The sequence below is a fragment of the Peromyscus eremicus genome, chromosome 1, assembly GCF_949786415.1.
Source record: "Peromyscus eremicus chromosome 1, PerEre_H2_v1, whole genome shotgun sequence".
Lineage (NCBI taxonomy): Eukaryota > Metazoa > Chordata > Mammalia > Rodentia > Cricetidae > Peromyscus > Peromyscus eremicus.
Window position 1 is genome coordinate 96,302,845 of NC_081416.1, and position 18,904 is coordinate 96,321,748.

At 37.9% G+C, this 18,904-nt stretch overlaps 3 protein-coding genes across 3 annotated transcripts; 2 read left to right on the forward strand and 1 right to left on the reverse strand.

Annotated features, from left to right (window-relative positions):
* Positions 1 to 394: 394 nt before the first annotated feature.
* On the forward strand, positions 395 to 1,339 carry LOC131901058 (olfactory receptor 51I2-like). The gene has a single exon (XM_059252365.1). It carries the CDS (start codon positions 395 to 397, stop codon positions 1,337 to 1,339), a length of 945 nt encoding a protein of 314 aa, XP_059108348.1.
* Positions 1,340 to 9,308: 7,969 nt separating this feature from the next.
* On the forward strand, positions 9,309 to 10,253 carry LOC131901068 (olfactory receptor 51I2-like). The gene has a single exon (XM_059252366.1). The coding sequence runs from the start codon at positions 9,309 to 9,311 to the stop codon at positions 10,251 to 10,253; it is 945 nt and encodes a 314-aa protein (XP_059108349.1).
* A 6,547-nt stretch (positions 10,254 to 16,800) lies between these two features.
* On the reverse strand, positions 16,801 to 17,739 carry LOC131901078 (olfactory receptor 51I2). The gene has a single exon (XM_059252374.1). It carries the CDS (start codon positions 17,737 to 17,739, stop codon positions 16,801 to 16,803), a length of 939 nt encoding a protein of 312 aa, XP_059108357.1.
* Between the last annotated feature and the right edge of the window lie 1,165 nt (positions 17,740 to 18,904).

Sequence of the window (18,904 nt, forward strand, 5' to 3'; positions counted from 1 at the left end):
AGAGGAAAAGATTGTGGTCTGATGAATAAATGTTTTGTATCAAAAGAGGGCCTAATAATTAAAGTCACTGAGACCAATAGAGTTTTATCTTGATACTAGAAAAGACTAATTTCAATATATCAATAAAATGAGTTCCAGCCTCAAGGATAAGAAAAAGGAATAGGCACTGGTGAGAGGAAGGGTAAATGCCTTTCAGTGGGACAACTCAAGAGTTTCCAGAAGTTGTTTTTACAATGAGAGACAAAGTTGAGTGCTACCAGAATCAAAGCTTCTCTAAATGAGGGACTACATGAGCTTGAGAAAGAAAATAATATTGTCCTCAGGCCACACATGAAACTGTGTATTTGTTTTCTTTATAGGGCAGAAATCTAAGCATCTAAGAGGGAGTCCCAGGATGGGAGGTGAAGGCTACAACAGCTCCAGGTTGCCTCCCTTCATCTTGACAGGACTGCCAGGGATGGAGACCTCCCAGCATTGGTTGTTTCTGCTCCTTGGTGTGCTTTACACCATCTCCATAGTGGGCAATGCCCTGATACTTTTCATCATCAAGGAAGAACAGAGTCTGCATCAGCCCATGTACTACTTCCTGTCTCTGCTCTCAGTCAATGACCTGGGTGTGTCTTTCTCCACACTGCCCACAGTCCTGGCTGTGTTTTGCTTCCACTTAAGAGAAACCAGTTTTAATTCTTGCATGTCCCAAATGTTCTTTATCCACCTTTTCTCTTTCATGGAGTCTGGTATCCTGCTGGCCATGAGCTTTGATCGCTATGTAGCCATCTGTAACCCACTGCGCTATTCCACAGTGCTCACTGATGCCCGGGTGGTGTGGATGGGGGTGTGTGTGTTCCTTCGAAGTTTCTGTATGGTTTTCCCTTTACCTTTCCTCCTGAAGAGGTTGCCCTTCTGCAAGGCTAATGTGCTCTCCCATGCCTACTGCCTTCATCCAGATCTGATTCGCCTGCCCTGTGGTGATATCACCATTAATAACATATTTGGTCTTTTCATAGTCATCTCTACCTTTGGATTTGATTCTGCACTCATTCTCCTCTCTTATGTGCTCATCCTTCGCTCTGTACTGGCTATTGCTTCCCAGGAAGAAAGATTGAAGACCCTAAACACTTGTGTGTCACACCTGTGTGCTGTGCTAATCTTCTATGTGCCCATGGTAGGTGTGTCCATGGCTGCTCGCTACGGGAGGCATGCCCCACGGTATGTGCATACGCTCTTGTCACTTGTTTATCTATTTGTGCCTCCAATGCTCAACCCTGTCATCTATTCCATCAAAACCAAGGAGATTCGTAGGAGGCTTTGCAAAATTCTGCTGGGGAACAAATTTTGAGCTGGAGAAGGTAAGGTCAGTGTACAAAGGATGTTTATCCTGACTTCACAACCTTGTGTTCTGAAGACCTGCTTCGACCTGGAATTTTAATCTCCCTCCCCCTCTGAAATTTCTATTGGGATTCTTACTACCAGATGGTGTATGACAGTGACTTCATGGGTATAATTCTCACCAACAGACTTTGATGAGGTAAAACTGGTCAGATCATAATTTAGCAAAAAAGCATGTGTTCCATTTCCTTCTTTTCAAAATAAAAAATATTCATTCCTGTAATCATCCTCTCATTATGTCACAGTATACCCTGGTTTTCTTTATTAAACGTCTTACATCACCTTAGATTTCTTATTAACAGAGAAACATTGTCATAATGGGAATTAGATTGTTTTCCCCAAAGGGTTTGGTTAAGAGACATTAACTAAATTTTCTGTTTCTCTCTCTCTTTTACACATGCACACTAATTACATGCACATATTTTATACAGCATGGTATCCATCTGGCCTCTAAGATTAGATAACTGTTATTTTATATAAATTATATTAAAAGACCTCATTTTTAGTAATATTAAAATTTAGCTAATCTTCATATTACTGCTTAAATTGTATGTAATTTAATGTATGACACCCATTAATAAAAGAATTAAAATGTTAGGAAGGCTATGTAACAAAATACTTGCATTATATGAAATGATGATTTGATTTAGGATACGACAAAATAATGTACTACTTTATAAAATGGTTGAACTTCTTTAAAGAAATTAATTAGTGAGTATGGAAAAGAGGGCAAATTATTCAGTTTTGATCCTTTAATAAACTTTCAGACTAGACCAACTTTTAGAAAATGCAACCCAATTTAAAATTAAACTTGGACATTCTATGTCTTCCCATGGTGGAGATACTTCCAAGGTTGTAATAGTGTGTGTGTGTGTGTGTGTGTGTGTGTGTGTGTGTTGTGTGTGTGTGTGTGTGTGTGTGTGTGTAATTATGTGTGTGTGTGGTGTGTAATTGTTGTGAATGTGTATGTGTTTTATGTTGGGACGTATACCCACCTATATATACATGGAGTAGAAAGTGTTATTGTTACATCTTTCAGGTTGATTCTCTTGTTTCATCCCCCTTAATAGCTTAGCTTACATACATTATATAATTAAAGTGCACCCTGATTTTAGAAATCTCTCAGTATACCTTCTCATATTAACAAGTAAAATAGTGAAAGATATGCATAAGCAATAACAGATTTAAAGGAATACCTCCCTCAGAAACCTAGGCAATGCTTAGACACTCATTTTCCTACTTCATGATTTCATATACTTTCTTGTTAAAATATGCTTTTAATCCTTCTGCAGACGACAATGGGCTGGTTTCTCTCAGCCTTTGAATCTCTCACTTACCTTATGTAGTTTTCATTCTTCCAGTGGAAGTTCTCTGCTTCTAAGGGGACGCATACTAAATTTACTTTTATCAGAAACGTCCAAAAGCACTAAAAATCATCACTATTATAAAGTGTGTCATTTTCTTTTAAAATATTTTATTAATTCTTTGAGAATTTAATATATGCATACAGTGTACTTTGATTATATTTATCCCCCAGTCATCCCCTTAACTCCTCCAAGATCCATTCACCACCCCAAGCCCCTTCTCAACTTCGTGTCTTTTTTTAAAAAACAGATTTCATGTTTATTTGAGGATTTTATACATGGATACACTGTATTTGCATAATTTCCACCCTTCCCCATCCAATTCCTTCCATGTCCGTCCCTCCAACTACCCTCTCTTGAGTTTATGAACTCTTCTACATTATATGTACATATGTACACACACACACACACACACACACTTCCTACTGAATCTAATTAGTGTTATTCTTACTTTGTTGTGATTTGGACTAAGTGCTTAGGATTGGGGTCTCATCCCTGAAATAAGAAGAAAATGAATACATAAACAAATATTGGCTCACTCTACCTCAGCAGCCATTGACTGCTTATAGCTCTTCATATAGGATTGAGTCCTTGTGAAATATACCTCCTTCCAAGTTAGGATGTTTACAGCTGTTGTCTTTTCAGGTGTTATGCTGGCAGATATTTTGTTGAGAATTCATGGGAATGACTTCCTTGTACAGTCCAAAGACAGTATTGTACAGCCACTGTCCTTGTCCTCAGTCTCTTACAATCTTTTCACCCCCTTTCAATGATGTTCCCCAAGCTTTAGCTGTAACAGTTGTGTCATAAATGTCTCATTTTAGTCTGGAACCCCATGGTCACTTATAGTCTGCATTTTGACCAGATGTGTGGATCTTTCTACAAATATACATCTCCCTCAAAAGAAGCTTCTTTGGTGGGAGGTGAGAGTTACATTTACTTATGGGTATAAGAATGAGTGTTTAGAGAGGCAGTTGGAGACTATACCATGTTGGCTATACAATAGTATTAGGTTTTTTTTTTTCCTAGGGCCCATGGTCTTTCTAGCCATGAGTTTGTAACTTGGTTGACCATGCCAGGCATGAGTTCTCTCCAGTTGAGCAGGTAAAGACAGTTGTTGGTTGCACCAAAGATTCAAGTGTCACTGTTGTACTGTTAGGGATATTTTGCAGGTCCTGTCTTGACTGAGATTCTCAAGCTTCAGAGGTGGCTAGCACTGTTGATAGCTTTTCTCCCTTGACAACTTGTATAGCACCTTCTAAGTATGGTATGAGCTAGTCCTCAGGCAGGAGACTCCCATATCAGTAGCAGCTTGATTCCTCCATCTCCTGTGACTGAAATATGATGTATCTTCAGCAATAAGATATTACCTTGTTGTTCTTGCTGGCAACCATGAACAACAGCAATAGCTTATGTATTTTGGAGTGTAGTCTATAGCTCTCTCTATATATGGTATGTGTGACCATCTATCTATCTATCTATCTATCTATCTATCTATCTATCTATCTATCTATCTATCTATCTATCATGTGTCTGCGTTATCCCACTGTGGGGGCAAAACTGTACTAAAACTGTATATGTGATATGTGTATATCTGTATATATGTTATACATATATTTTCAAGTAAGCACATAAAGTAATGTTTCCCTATGACTTTTCCAAACATCCATAGTATTATTTATGCTTTTCCTTATCTCATCCTATTATCCTCTTATTCCTCCCCAATTAACTATCTCACTATTTCCCAGTATCCCCTTCTTAACACCCTTGTCCTCACCTCTCTAGAGCTCTTCCCCCTCCCCCAATGGTCCTTTTCTACCTTCCAGGTTTATGTAGTTACTCCAAGTTACACACAAACCTAAAGATTCAGATCTAAAATCTACAAATAAAACAGAAAATGAGACATTTGTCATTCTGGGCCTTGATTACTTTACTCAGTACCTTATTTTTCAGTTCCATCCATTTACATGCAAATCTCATTTTTCTTTACAGCTGAATAGAGATCCAGTGTATATATATACCACATTTTCATTGTCCATTCATCAGTGAACAGTTATGTAGGCTAGTTCCATTTTCATTCTCTTGTGAGTAACACAGCATAGATACTAAACATAAATGCACAAGCACCATGTGAAAGCCTTGTGAGATGTGAATCACTTGTTTGTGTTTGGATCACCATCAACACAGCTTTGTATTTCATCATTCTCTCATGCTGTTGTTATTGAAATGACAATTGTTTTCTCTTTGATTTAAAAAAAGGGAATAAAAGGAGACACACTTCATTTTTTTTCTGTTTCCCCATTTCCATTTGCCATTGGAAATGGGGAAAAAACCCACTAATATATTTCCAATGATGGCAGTAGAGGGACATTGTTTAGACTGTTTTACTTCCTTGTTGATGATTACGCTTTTGAGTGGTGGTTGTTCTATTCCTTTGACCCAATGTGCTTTGTAATGTTATTTAATGTTATAGAAAAAAAGCTATGATTTTTAGTGCCACAGGTTCAATTTAGTACATAAAATAACACACCTGTTCATTTGTACTTTAAAATTTTTTTTGTTGATTTTTCTGAGACAGGGTTGTTTTCGAGCCTGTCCTGGAACTCGCTCTGTAGACCAGGCTGGCCTCAAACTCACAGAGATCCGCCTGCCTCTGCCTCACAAGTGCTGGGATTAAAGGTGTGCGCCACCACTGCTGGGCTCATTTGTACTTTTTATTAGTATATAGTCATTGTACATACAGATGAATTTCATAGTTATATTTGTATAAATGTATGTCGTAAGTGTATTTTGTAGATATTCTTTTTTCCTTTTTCTTCCCACTCCTCCTTTGGATCAATGCTCATTTTTTCAGACTTACTTTTAGTTTCATGACCTATCTATATCTATATATCTCACTTTATACATCTGTATAAAACATATTCGCAAACAAGAGAAAACATGATAATTTTATTTCTGAGTCTGACATTTAGTTTAAAGGAGGTGGGGGGAGAGAATAGGAGGATAGGAGAGAGCGGAAACTGTGGTTGGTATGTAAAAAAAAATAATTAATTAAAAAAAGAAAAAAAAGTTCCCTTACCCTAAATGTTCTGTTACCTTAAATGAATGTGCTTACATTCTCTACTGAACATTCTTGTATTTATCTTAGGTGCAGTAAATGAATTCATAAGGTTTCCTCATAATTGTACACTTGGCTGGAGTATAAGTTCATTGATTTCTCTTTTATTATCTAGCCCTGATAAGAGAACATGGACAGTGAAGATAATTTGGATGTACATCAGGATAATTTACATTCAAATTCTGACATTGTAAATCACTTCTCTATGCTTATCAGTAATTTTTTCAGCCTGAAATCTCCATTTCTCCATTATAAAAGTTTGGCTGTGGTACATGATGGCCCAAGAGCTCTTTTAATTTTAAAACTTTAAATTAAATTTCTGTCTTAGAAGTCAATCTGTATTCAGAGATAACTGGCCTTTCTATTATTCATCTTCTCTTCTGTGGAGAAAAAAGAGCAAGTTTTCCAACAGTTTCAAAAATTCTTGCTGTGTGGTGTTGGATCATATGTGTTCAGATCTACAGGAATTTGTCTTTCATTTTACAAATAAGGAATCTGAAAACCAAAAGAATTAAATAAACTTAATGGCACTCACTTAGAGAAGGAGCTGGGTTTAAAAAATGTATTTTTAAATGTATTTATTTATTTTCATTATATGTGCATGAATGTTTTACCTGCACATATATATGCATACCACTTTGTATCCGGTATCATGGAGACAAGAAGAGGCCATTAGATCTCATGTAATTGGAGCTGCTATGTGTGTACTGGCACTGACCCTGGGTCATTTGCAAGAGCAATCAGTGCTTTTAACTGCTGAGCCATTTCTCCTGAGGAAGCTAGCTTTGAATATAGGTCTGACTGCATGGTAACAAACTGTCAAGCAGATTCTTCTCTTGCAAGACTTTTAACAGTTAATCAGGTGGCTTTCCAGATAGACCAGGATGTTTTGTCCTGTTTGCTGACACCATATAACTAGGCTTTTACTGGATATATTATTCCTTTCTTGAAATCTCTTTGAGTCAAGGAATGGTTAACAGAAAAATCTCTCTTCTGAGAGTCAGGAGGAATCCATGGGTTTGAGAGTCTATCCAGCTCTGGTGATGAGTTACAGAATAAACTCTTTCTGAGTCTCAGTTCTATCAAATGAAGAGCTGAACATGGGGAACATTCCAGAATAAACCCAGCTTTTACTCTCAACTTCTTTGATATCTTTAAGTGGGAGAAATGGCAGAGCAGAGGGAAGCAAAATTACTCAAGAGTTTTCACACTTTTCATTGCCTTAGCCATCTCCCCAGACTGCACTAACCAGGCTCAGGGGACTCTTAAGAGGCAGCTTCGTAGATCCCAGAGCAGGAAGTGAACATAGACTAGCACAGTATGAAGAGCAGAGCTGTGTTCTGAGGATTTAGAGCATTTGGTGTTTGAGGAGTTAGAGCATTTGTGTTTCTCCTCTGGGCAAGTACCTTGGCTATTTCTTTTCTCACAGTTACTAGATCTACCCTGAAGGGGTAAGTGGGGATCTTAGTCCTTCTCTCACAGGGATCCCCAGGAACCATTTTCCTAACTCTCAGATTCTGAGATGACTAGATTATGAAGATTTCAGGAAAGGCCATCAACTCAGCATCTAATTCTAAATGGTTGCAACTCCACTGTTCTGGCCTGATTCTCCATTTACACTACGGGTCCTGGCATGGAGCCTCAGAGAGGCATCTAGTCTTTTGTTTCGCATAGACAGTTTCTATTGGGATCAACACTTCAGTGTGATTAACCCCGTTATTCTCATTAGGTAATTAGACAAGAATGATATAAAAGAAGAAAGCCTTTGAATGGGAAACTGGTTGGAACTAGGCAAGTAGTTTGAAGACAAGACCAGGTACTCTGACCCTCTAAGAATCTGCTTTCATTGCTACTTTTTTATCTATCAATTTTTCAGCATGTGACATGCACTAGAGGCCTGAATATTCACATGAAGTACTTTATTCTGCATTACTTTTCATATTTTTAAATGTGAGGATAGTTTATTACAAAGTTAAATTTACAGTTAGTATATTGGAAAGCGAGTTGAGATTAATTTACTTGTATCAAAGAACTTTACACTTAAAATGTAGGTGTTAATATATTGTTATTAAAGCAGTTTATCAATTTAGTAACATTTTGTAAAAGTTTAAAACTAGAACTAGCAATCTCTGAGTCCTAGTTTAGGGACCTGTATGTCAATTTGCCTGCCTAAGCACTGAGGATAAAATGAGAAGAATGGAGATGTGAGATGGCTTAGCTGGCAAAGGCAATTGCCACCAAACTTGATAGACTGAGCTTGCTTCCTGGGACCCACGTGGTAGAAGTGGAGAAACAACTCCTGCAAGTTATCTTCTGATTTTCACATGTGTCATGATACATGCTCTTACACCAAACAGACAAATGCAAATAGGATACAATTTAAAAATAGAAGGAAATGCAGGCGATGATGGGAGTGCATAATTTATTAAGGTAGAAAGACACTAATCAAAGAACCATGTGTCTGTCACTTAATAACCTATGATAAAAACAATAAATAAAATATGGTAAAGCAAGAGCCAAACTCTGGAATCACCTTAGGGGTGTGCCAGTCGATGAATAAATAAAGGAAATGCACAAACACATATATATGCACACACATGTGTGTATGTGTGTGTATAAGCATGAATTTTATTCTTCTATAAGAAACTATGAAATTATATCATTTTCAAGGAAATATATGTACTAAAGACAGTCATTAGGTGAAATAAGCCAGACTGGGAAAGAGAAAATATTGCATTACCTTTTTTAGTGGATTTGTTAGTCCTTCTTGCATGCTTTCATATGCAACTGCTATGCATGTGGCCTGAATAGCATTTTTAAGTCCCTCAAGTCAATGCAGCATACAGTTCAATTTGAGAACATTTGACCCAAGGAAACATATGAACATACAGGAAGCAAAATCAAAGTCAATGGGAGTGGCAGAGAGTGAGGTTATTGAATTCTAGTGACTAAATGAAGGGGTCAGAGAACAAAAAGGAGATGAAATACTGGGTGATATTTGAATTCAGGAGAAAGAAGACAGACAGTTTAGAGTCTAGTCAAATTGTGTCATAATTTGCATAGAAGAGAATAAATGTGCCTAACGTATTAAGAACTGAATTCATTGAGCATTGGTTGTATGATGATGTCTAAAAACCAGAGGCAAGAAAGGCCAGGTCATGCAAATATCAGCATCTGTAAATAACATGGCACAGGAAGAATAAAAGATAATGCTTAAAAAAGAGTCAAGAGAAGTCTCTGGGGAAAGGGAAAGGGCTTATACAGTCTGTTTTTTTCCCCCCAGATCTTTCCATGGTCTTTGATGTAGGAATCTAAGCATCATTTCCCTCCTATCTTGAGACTCTTGCTGGCCCCACTCTTCAGTTTTTCCATGGCCCAATCTCACTTCACTCTGGTGTATCTCCCTACAGCGGTTAGGTAGCTATTCTGCAATCCTGATGAGGAGCATCCAGACTAACACCTCAAGCACCAGTAGCTTCATACTAACGGGCTTCCCAGAGATGGAGAGTCTGGAGCACTGGCTGGCTGCCCTCCTGCTGCTGCTGTACATTATCTCCATTGTAGGCAATGCCCTGATTCTCTTCATCATAAAGGAGGAACAGAGCTTGCACCAGCCAATGTACTATTTCCTGTCCCTTCTGTCTGTCAATGACCTGGGGGTGTCCTTTTCGACTTTGCCCACAGTGTTGGCTTCTATGTGTTTTCATGTCCCAGAGACTGCCTTTGATGCCTGCTTGGCCCAGATGTTCTTCATACACTTTTTTTCCTGGACAGAGTCTGGGATTCTCCTGGCCATGAGTTTTGACAGGTATGTGGCCATCTGTAACCCCTTGCACTATTCCTCTGTGCTTACGGATGCTCGTGTGGCCCATATGGGCATATCCATCATTATCCGTAGCTTCTGCATGGTCTTTCCACTTCCTTTCCTACTGAAGAGGCTGCCCTTCTGTAAGGCCAATGTTTTGACCCATTCCTACTGCTTACACCCAGACCTGATACGCCTACCCTGTGGAGATACCACCATCAACAGCATGTATGGTCTGTTTATTGTCATTTCTGCCTTCGGTGTAGATTCAGTGCTTATCCTTCTCTCTTATGTGCTCATTCTGCGCTCTGTGCTGGCCATTGCCTCCCAGGAAGAGAGGCTTAAGACACTCAACACGTGTGTGTCACATATCTCTGCTGTGCTCATCTTCTATGTGCCCATGATTAGTGTGTCAATGGTCCACAGATTTGTAAAGCATGCACCAGAGTATGTGCACAAGTTCACATCCTTGGTCTATCTCTTTGTGCCTCCAATGCTCAATCCCATTATCTATTCCATCAAGACAAAAGAGATTCGCAGGAGGCTACACAAGATGTTGTTGGGCACCAAGTTCTGATTGGGGATGCGTTTTCTGACATTTTTGTCTTTGCTGATATTTTAATGTATCAAGATAGTTTGTGGAATATATATATATATATATATATATATATATATATATATATATATATATATATATATATGGTCCTACATTTGGGAGTATGCATTACTTGCAAGATACAGCCTAGACACAATCTGCAACTCAAAACACCATGTAATTAATTAGGTCATAGTTTGCTGCAAATTAATTCTCTCCAACCAAACAAGAAAAAGACTCTTGAATTAGATCTTGTTTGGTTCCAATATACCACTAATAGGTATGTTTTCAAGTAATATAAAAATAAGTTCATTCATATATATATAAGATATATACATACATATATATGATATTATCTGATAAAAGAATAATAGTTTTGGATATCTTTAACCTTTAAATTTTTGAGTTATACAATAGCTATTTGACCATGGTGACATGTGCTGTCATCCCTCAGGCACAACTAAGGGGAAGATTAAATTTCTCCTAAGAAGCTAATAGGCACCTTAAGTGGAAGATGAGCTGGTATTAGTGAGTAATGGAGGGGGAAGATTCCTTTATCAGTCATGGCAATGTAACCTACAGTCTACTGGCATGTGGTTCCTGTCCTATAATGAGTAGCACTGCCGAAGACCACCCCTTGAGTTACAACAGAGACCAAGAAATGACAGATACCAGGGAAATCATAGAATCACAGCTATGAAAAGGCAGAAACCTTCTGAGATCCATAAATGTGAACACAACCCACATGACACAGGCAGGTGGACACTAGTAGAGTTAAGCACAGTGGCCTGGGGACTTCCATCAGGCAGTAGACAGGACATCATGTAAGTCAAACTTGAAGGGGGGTAATGGAGAAAGCAGGTACTTTGGGCAGAATTCTTTTAAAAGTGATATCTCTTTACATTTTTCTTGTTAGATGATGAAATAAGTTTCAGAAAGCAAAGCTATATGGACCAAGCAATAGGACAGTGACCTAAACAAAAGAGAATATACGCTTGAATTGCCCACAAATGCCCATCTTTGAATGCAAATCAAGTAACAGAAAAGTAAAATAAAAACCTACATATGACATAATGAATGTAACAGAGATATAGAAATACTTGTTTCCAACTATAAGCAAATATATTTCAAGAAGAAACTTGAGTAGATGGCTTTTCTATGGATTGATAAAACTAGGAACGAAGCTTACAGTTTCCAAAATCTCAGAGGCATGAGGTGACCAAGTACTGCCACCATAGTCCCAAGACTTTGCCAATCTCAAAAATGCTTAGCAAATGAGCTCTTTCAAAAGAATGTAGACACGACCTTAAGTAAAGTGAAAAAGAAAGAGGGAATTGTGTGAGATAAAGAAGGTTCTAAAAGGGTAGCAGGAAGAATATAGGGAATCAGGTAGAAGAGTGCTGTAGTGTTGCAAGATGAAGCCTGACTTAGAAGCCACACCTGTAGATTAGGCTGTAGCAGAGACTGGATGGAGCATCCTCCAGAACACAGAACACATTCAGCTCTGACTCAGAAACATGATACCTTGAGCTGGTTGCAAAGCTACAGAAAAAACTGAAAGCAAAGCCAGCATAAGTTTTCTCTCCCCAGAACCTTTTGGGTCATCATAGAAGCCAACTTTATTAGTATTTGGAGAGAAAGAGGGAAAGAAGACAATTCTACACACAGTTATGTGCAAATATGAAAAATGCCAAGGATGACAATGAACCCTTGGCTTTTAATTCATACTAGCAGGAGTTTGTGCACTCTCTCTGAAATTATAAACCACCTTCTGGAGTTCAGTATTTTTCAGGCTTCTTAAAAATTGCCATTTGGGACGAGTAAGATTGTTCAGCAGATAGCGGACCTTGCCCACAGACCCTGATGGCCTGGGTACATTCCCCAGATCCATCAAAGTTTGCTTTGGATAGAACCAACTTCTGAGAATTGTCCTCTGACCTTAATTTGCTCACCATGGCACAGATATGCCTGTATTCGCACACACACTAAATAAAGAGATAGATAAATAGATAAATAAATAAAAAAGTAAATAGATCAATACAGTGAAAAAATTGAAGTTCAATTTTAGCTATACAATTTAGTTACATAATATGGCATAAGAATGATAAATGAGTACTTGAATCATATTGTTATAGGGGAAGTACTGTACCCTTATTGAGCATGGAAGGTATTTGCCAATCATACGAACAAGTGTGTGTTCTGCTTTGCTATCACTTAACAAATATGAATCTAATCCATAAATAAGAAATTTAGAATTTTTATTTCTGAATGAATATATTTATTCTTACTAGCAAAATAAATATTTTATAGTATGTCAACTTCTAATAAATTAGGAACCATTGATAGTATTTTTATATTGACTGAGAAGCTTCATTCTTTTGAAAAAAATTATGCCTAACAATAAATAAAATAACATTGTCCGATTTGTACCTGTTTTATTTCCAACAACTCTTCTTTATAGTTGGAAACAGTTATTTGTGCTATTTGTAAAAACAGTCTTATAGACATCTGGATTTAAATGCTGAGCTGTATTTCTTATTAAGCATAATGATAAATTTCCCTTTTTGTTGAATAATTGTTGTACGAAATATTTCCAATCTACTACCTGTCACTCACTTACATACAGGCTTTGGATATGTCTGCTTAGCAGGAATATGTTTGAGTTTTTTAAGTTATTTAACTTACTTTCCTATATCTTCAAAAACTGGCTTTCTGTTAAGTTGTGTTCAGTATAAAAAAGCCACTTGAGCATCTGTTAAGCTCCAATCTGATCAATATTTAAGAAACAGCTCATCTCAGTTAACAATAATAATAGGAATTGAATGTCAAGACCGGAAAGAACTGGAGATGTAGTTCAGGAGCAGAGTGCTAGTCCAGCATGCACCAGGCCCTGGGTTCAGTCCTCAGAACCTAGTAATCTTGTTTCTTCCAGCTTGTGTTTACCTTCAATAAATAGTTTTGTGGTATTCAGACTTTGTTATGCCTTCACACAATTTATATGGAGAGTTACTTCACCAGTGACACTATTTCATTGCAATTACTCACAAATACCACATGTTCTCCCCTTGTGTGGAATTTGAGAAAGAGACCTGGATGTAGACCTCTATTTACTAGGGTTGTGAAGGGGAGGGTGGATAAAAGGCATACAGCATGTGTAAATCAAAATATCACACCAAATCTCATTACCATGTATAATTAATACATGTTAATAAAAAAGAGGAACAAAAAAGGAAAAAAGGAATGTGTATGTAGATAAAAAAATAATCACTGGAGTAATTGAAAGACCACATTCTTCCTGTAACTCTTCTTACAGGATTTTCCCCAGCCTCCAATGACTAAATCATATTGTCACCGTCCTAACCTCACATCTGGTACATTGTAGGTCTCAATAAATATTACTGAGTGAATAAATAAATGGGTGAGCCATTACATTCCTTGAAATGAAAGAACAAAGTTCAGAAACAGTGCACTGGACCTTCAGAACCTCTCATTCCCCAATCTCCATAGTGTTTTAAAGCTGGGATTAGATACAGGCTGGTAATTAATTTCTGTCCTAGGAAGAATGAACTCTGAAAAGCAGTACTTTAGAGAGAATTTTCTGAGCAACATGCTGGAAGCAAATGATGTAAGAATGAGGTTGTCTGACACTTAGCTTTGCCTTTTGAACTTCTACTGAATGAGACTCTCTTGACATCTGAGCCTGCCATGCACCAGTGCTTGGGTGAGTAACATCTGCATCTAGAGAGTCAAAGAAGTCTCATCTTGATATTGTACTTTCCATTTGAAGAATGTTGGAAGTTTAAGTGAATTGCAACGAAATAGCAACCCTCTAAGTGCTGTCAGCTCGTGTGTAAATTATACAAGCACAGATAGAAATCAATAAATTAAACATTCATTTAAGGATAATTATTTCCTCTAATTTATCATGTATGTTTGATAAACTAATCCTCTGTCTATGATGAAAGGAAAGGGCAAGATCTTTTATTTAATAAATATGAACAAGATGTACAAGCAGCAGCAAATAGATCCCTTCCTAGCAGAGCATGAAACAGAATGACAGAGGACTCTGAATTCATGGCTCATCATCACAATTAGAAAATATATCCAGTTGGTAGTGGAGCAGTGAATCCTCTAGATGAGGAAATGCCCTTGGGGGTACATAACCCAACTCAGAAGATGAACTCATTGTGCCCTGCTTTGTTTATTACTTTATAAAGTCTGGCAGGTGGAGACCCCTTCCTGGTCAGCTGAACTTTATCTGTAGCAGCGAAGTTGTGGCATCTGAGAAGAGCTGGTCAGATTTACAAATCACTTCCTTAATTCTGCTTCATGACATAGAAAATGACACCGATGGACAGCCGCTGTCAGGGGCATGGTTACTATCTTCTTGTGAGGATCATTTCTGAAGAATCTCTCCTTCCTTGAGTTCCCATGGAGCTCTCTGCAATGTGACTTGGTGGTTTCTTATGTTCTGTATTGGATCTTATTTATCATAGGACTTTTATGAGTCTAGATACTTTGTTATTTCAATATGGTAATAAGTCTTGGGTTCAAAGGAAACATGGTAACAAAACAACAACAACAATAAAACCAAATGGTGGTTGGCTTAGGTCTGTTTAGGGTTACAGTTGCAGAGGTTGCCTACCTATGTCTACAATAACTGTATGAGTAGCCACAACACCCAAAACAAAGCAAAACAGAACTCTAGTCTTTCCCCTTTTGCTTCTGAAAAGCGTTAGGATTTGTATTTGGTGGTGGAGAAAGGAAGGGAGAAAGTGGAGCAGAACCAGAGGCCATTTGAAGAGTCTCCTAGTCTCCTGGTCCTTGTTTTTTGTTTTTGTTTTTTTCTCTTAATGTCGGATTATGGTCAAACAAACGTTTCCCTCTTTGTCTTTAGTTGGTCACCAGGGAGTGTTTTACTCATGTTTATTTAGCAATTCCCTTAAGCTTTTTCTTTACATTGATATTTTTATTTAGAAATAAAATCTCATGCCATTAAAATTATCATTTGTATCCTAAAGCAAGACAAGAGTTTCTTATATGACTCAGCAAAGTTATTTTTAAATTTACAGTTACATTTGACTCTAGACTAAACATCCTTATTTATTTTTCCTTTGAAACCATGTTGCTACATTCATTATTCAACAATTCTCTAAAAAGTTAACAGTGCCCCAGTAAACAAATGAATTCGTTACTGTAGTCATGGGTGAATTTTGAGATCCGGCTCACAAATACTGACACTATCTACATTCAAAAGAGCTCCCCTCCCCACTTTGTAACTCATTTTTGATATTTCCCCAGTAGAGCCTTGCATACAGAAGAAAACATTGTATCAGTGATGTCCTCTGCTGTCCTAGGTCTCTTACTGTTTTCCTGACAAGATAGATTTCATAGTCACCCCCATCTAATTTTTTTCAGCTGGAAATAAGCCCAAGCTTAGTCTGAGATCATCAAAGTTAGGCTAAGGGATTTCCTATTATATGTTAGCTCTCTGTCATCAAGGAAAAGACATGCAAGGAAAATTATTCTAAAAGAAGTGCAGAAAGAATTATTTTCTAATTGTGAATCATGAATGTTTTATGCTGTATATCCCAGAGTTATTGTCTTTTTCTGAGAATCCTAGAACATAGTTTCTGACATCTCTTAACATGAAATTGCATGAAAGAGAATCATTATCCCAAGAAAGGAAGTGAAAAGAGAAACCATGTCTCCAGCATATCAGCCACACTATAGAAAAGTTCATTATTTAGAAATCTGTGACATCTGTCTTAGAAAAAGATAAATGCAGTAGACAGGAAAGATGAAGAAAGGAGCCTAGAAAGTTCTTAGTGTCATCCGCTGTCAGTTTTCTGATTCATCTTTGTTCATTCACTTCTGTAGTGAGTTCTAAAAGTGTATCAGATTTCACCTTGTGGAGTTAAAGCATCCTGTGAATGTTTAGAGCAGCAGTGTTGGGAAAATTAGGACAGCAATGGTGATTTTATGCAATGCAGATCAGACAATGAAATACTATTCATACAGTTAGATGCTACACTAGAATGGGAAACGGACATGGATTTAATCTCAAATATCTATGTAACTCTGAGAAATTCATTCTCTGTGCCTCATGTGATTAGTATGAACATTGAGTAAGTCAATGCATATAGAGATTTAAGAACAGAACACGGCACATTTAGTGACTCAGTAAAATTAATTGTTACATTCAGAAAATTTGCTATCTTTATAAAAATAATTCCTAGCTTAGGTTAAGCTGTAAAACATTACATAACTACTCAATCGCCTCCAACATTTACCTTTCTGGAGATGAGACAGGTACCAGCTGAATGCACTGTTGCTTTCTATCTCCTTATTTTATGTTTTAAGTTTTATATCTCAATTTTCCTGGTCTCATAGCTTCCCCTACATTTGCATATCCATATTATACTTATGATATTGATAATGATCATGCTGAAAATTATGATCATAATGATATTATCAATGAAAATCCATAAGCACTGTAATCATCGGATCCTAAAGAAAGATGTGAAAGTCACAGTTTGATACGGTGAAACATTCGGAAGATGGCACGGCGGATCTCTTTGGTCTTGGCACTGTAAATGAGAGGGTTGAGTACAGGAGGCACAAAGAGGTAGATGTTGGACATGAGGACATGTATGTATCGTGGGGCATGCTTCCCAAAGCGGTGTACTGTAGAGACCCCTATCATTGGCACATAAAATGCAAGTACAGCCAAGATATGTGACACACATGTGTTGAGAGCTTTGAGGCGTTCTTCATGAGAAGCAATGGCCATAACAGAACGCAAAATGAGCACATAGGAGAGGAAGATAAAGAGCAGGTCCATACCAAAGGTGGACACAAGAACAAAGAGCCCATAGATACTGTTGATGGTGATGTCAGCACAGGCAAGCTTCATCATGTCTGGGTGCAGGCAGTAGGAGTGGGAAAGAACATTGGATCTGCAGATAGGTAGCCTCTTGATGAGGAAGGGCAGAGGGAAAAGGGTGATGAAGCTTCGAGCAGTCACTGCTAACCCCAGCCCAGCAATGAATTCATTGGTGAGCACAGTGGCATAATGTAAGGGATCACATATGGCCACATAACGGTCAAAGCTCATGGCCAAAAGAATCCCTGACTCCATCATGGAGAAAGAGTGAATGAGGAACATCTGGACTAGGCAGGCATCAAAAGCAATGCTGCGTGCATCAAAGCAGAAGGTTCTAAGCACAGTGGGCAGTGTGGCCATGGACATGGCCACATCACTGAAAGACAACATGGACAGGAAGTAGTACATGGGAGCATGGAGGCTGGGCTCCACTCGCACGGCCTGCAGGATCACAGTGTTTCCCCCAAGGGCCACAGCATACATCACACAGAGGGGCCCTGCCAGCCAGGGATGGAGGCTCTCCAGGCCAGGGATACCAGTCAGAAGGAAAGAAGGAGGGCGAGTGACATTGAACAGTGCCATAACAGGAAGAACCCAGGATGTGTCTCGGGGTCTTCTTGCTTGGAGAATTCCGAGAGCTGTTTATACTGGAGGACAAAAAACCAAGAATCAACACATATAGTAAAGAAGTCTCTACAACTAAAAGCTGGTGCATGAAACCACTGGTTTGAGAAAATGTAGGCACACTGCCTTTCTTTATATTTTATGTTCAACAAGCTACAGATGAGGATAGCATTTCCCTGTTTCATGGATGTAGAAAGACGTTGTATTATACTTCAGAAATCTCATTTAACCATAAGGAACATGTTTCCACCATATTATTCTCACTTTTCATGCATTTTAGAAGCACCGTTCATCAGAAATATGTAAACAGTAATTCAAGGGGATCATTGCTACAGAAGGAAAGCAAGTACTGGAGTCATCAATAACTCTTGGGAGTGCTTAAATAATTCATTGAAAACACCCTTTAGTCCAGATATGTCATTATTATGGAGACAATTCCTCAGAGCTATATATATAATTTTTTTTTTACATTTTAGAAGTTTATTTATTTTATTTATTTGTATATGTGTTTGCTTGCATTTGTTTATGTATATATGTGTGCAGGAGCCAATGGAGGCCAGAAGAGGATGTTAGATACCCTAGAAGGAGTTACAGGTAGTTGTGAGCTGCCATGTAGGTGCTGGGAACTAAAGCTAGGTCCCTGAAGAGCAGCAAGTGCTCTTAGTGACCGAGCCATCTCTCTAGACCCCAGAGCTAGCATTTATCATGGTGGATACTTGGGACATAAGGAGAAGGGACAGTAAGAGACTGAGGTAGTTGACCACATTTGAGCATCAGTCTTCACTGGCACAGTTACTGAAAACAGGGGATTTTAAAAAAACAATAACAAAATGTTCTTTAAAAACCCACAGTAGGACACACCTTGGAAGGCAAAAAATTTTTATGTAAATAAGTTATATCAAATATGTAAACATTTTAATATAAATTGATATGATACATAGAAAAATAGAGTAAGAATAAAAAGTAAGAAAAGTACCCATGTATTTGTGAAGAGACAAAACAGATTCTATTTCTGGAAAAATGATAAATTCTAAGTATCTAATAGGTATACTCATCTTCAGAGTATAGGAGGGCACTGTTCCCAAAAGAAATTTCCACACCTTGATAGAGTCTCATATATTCT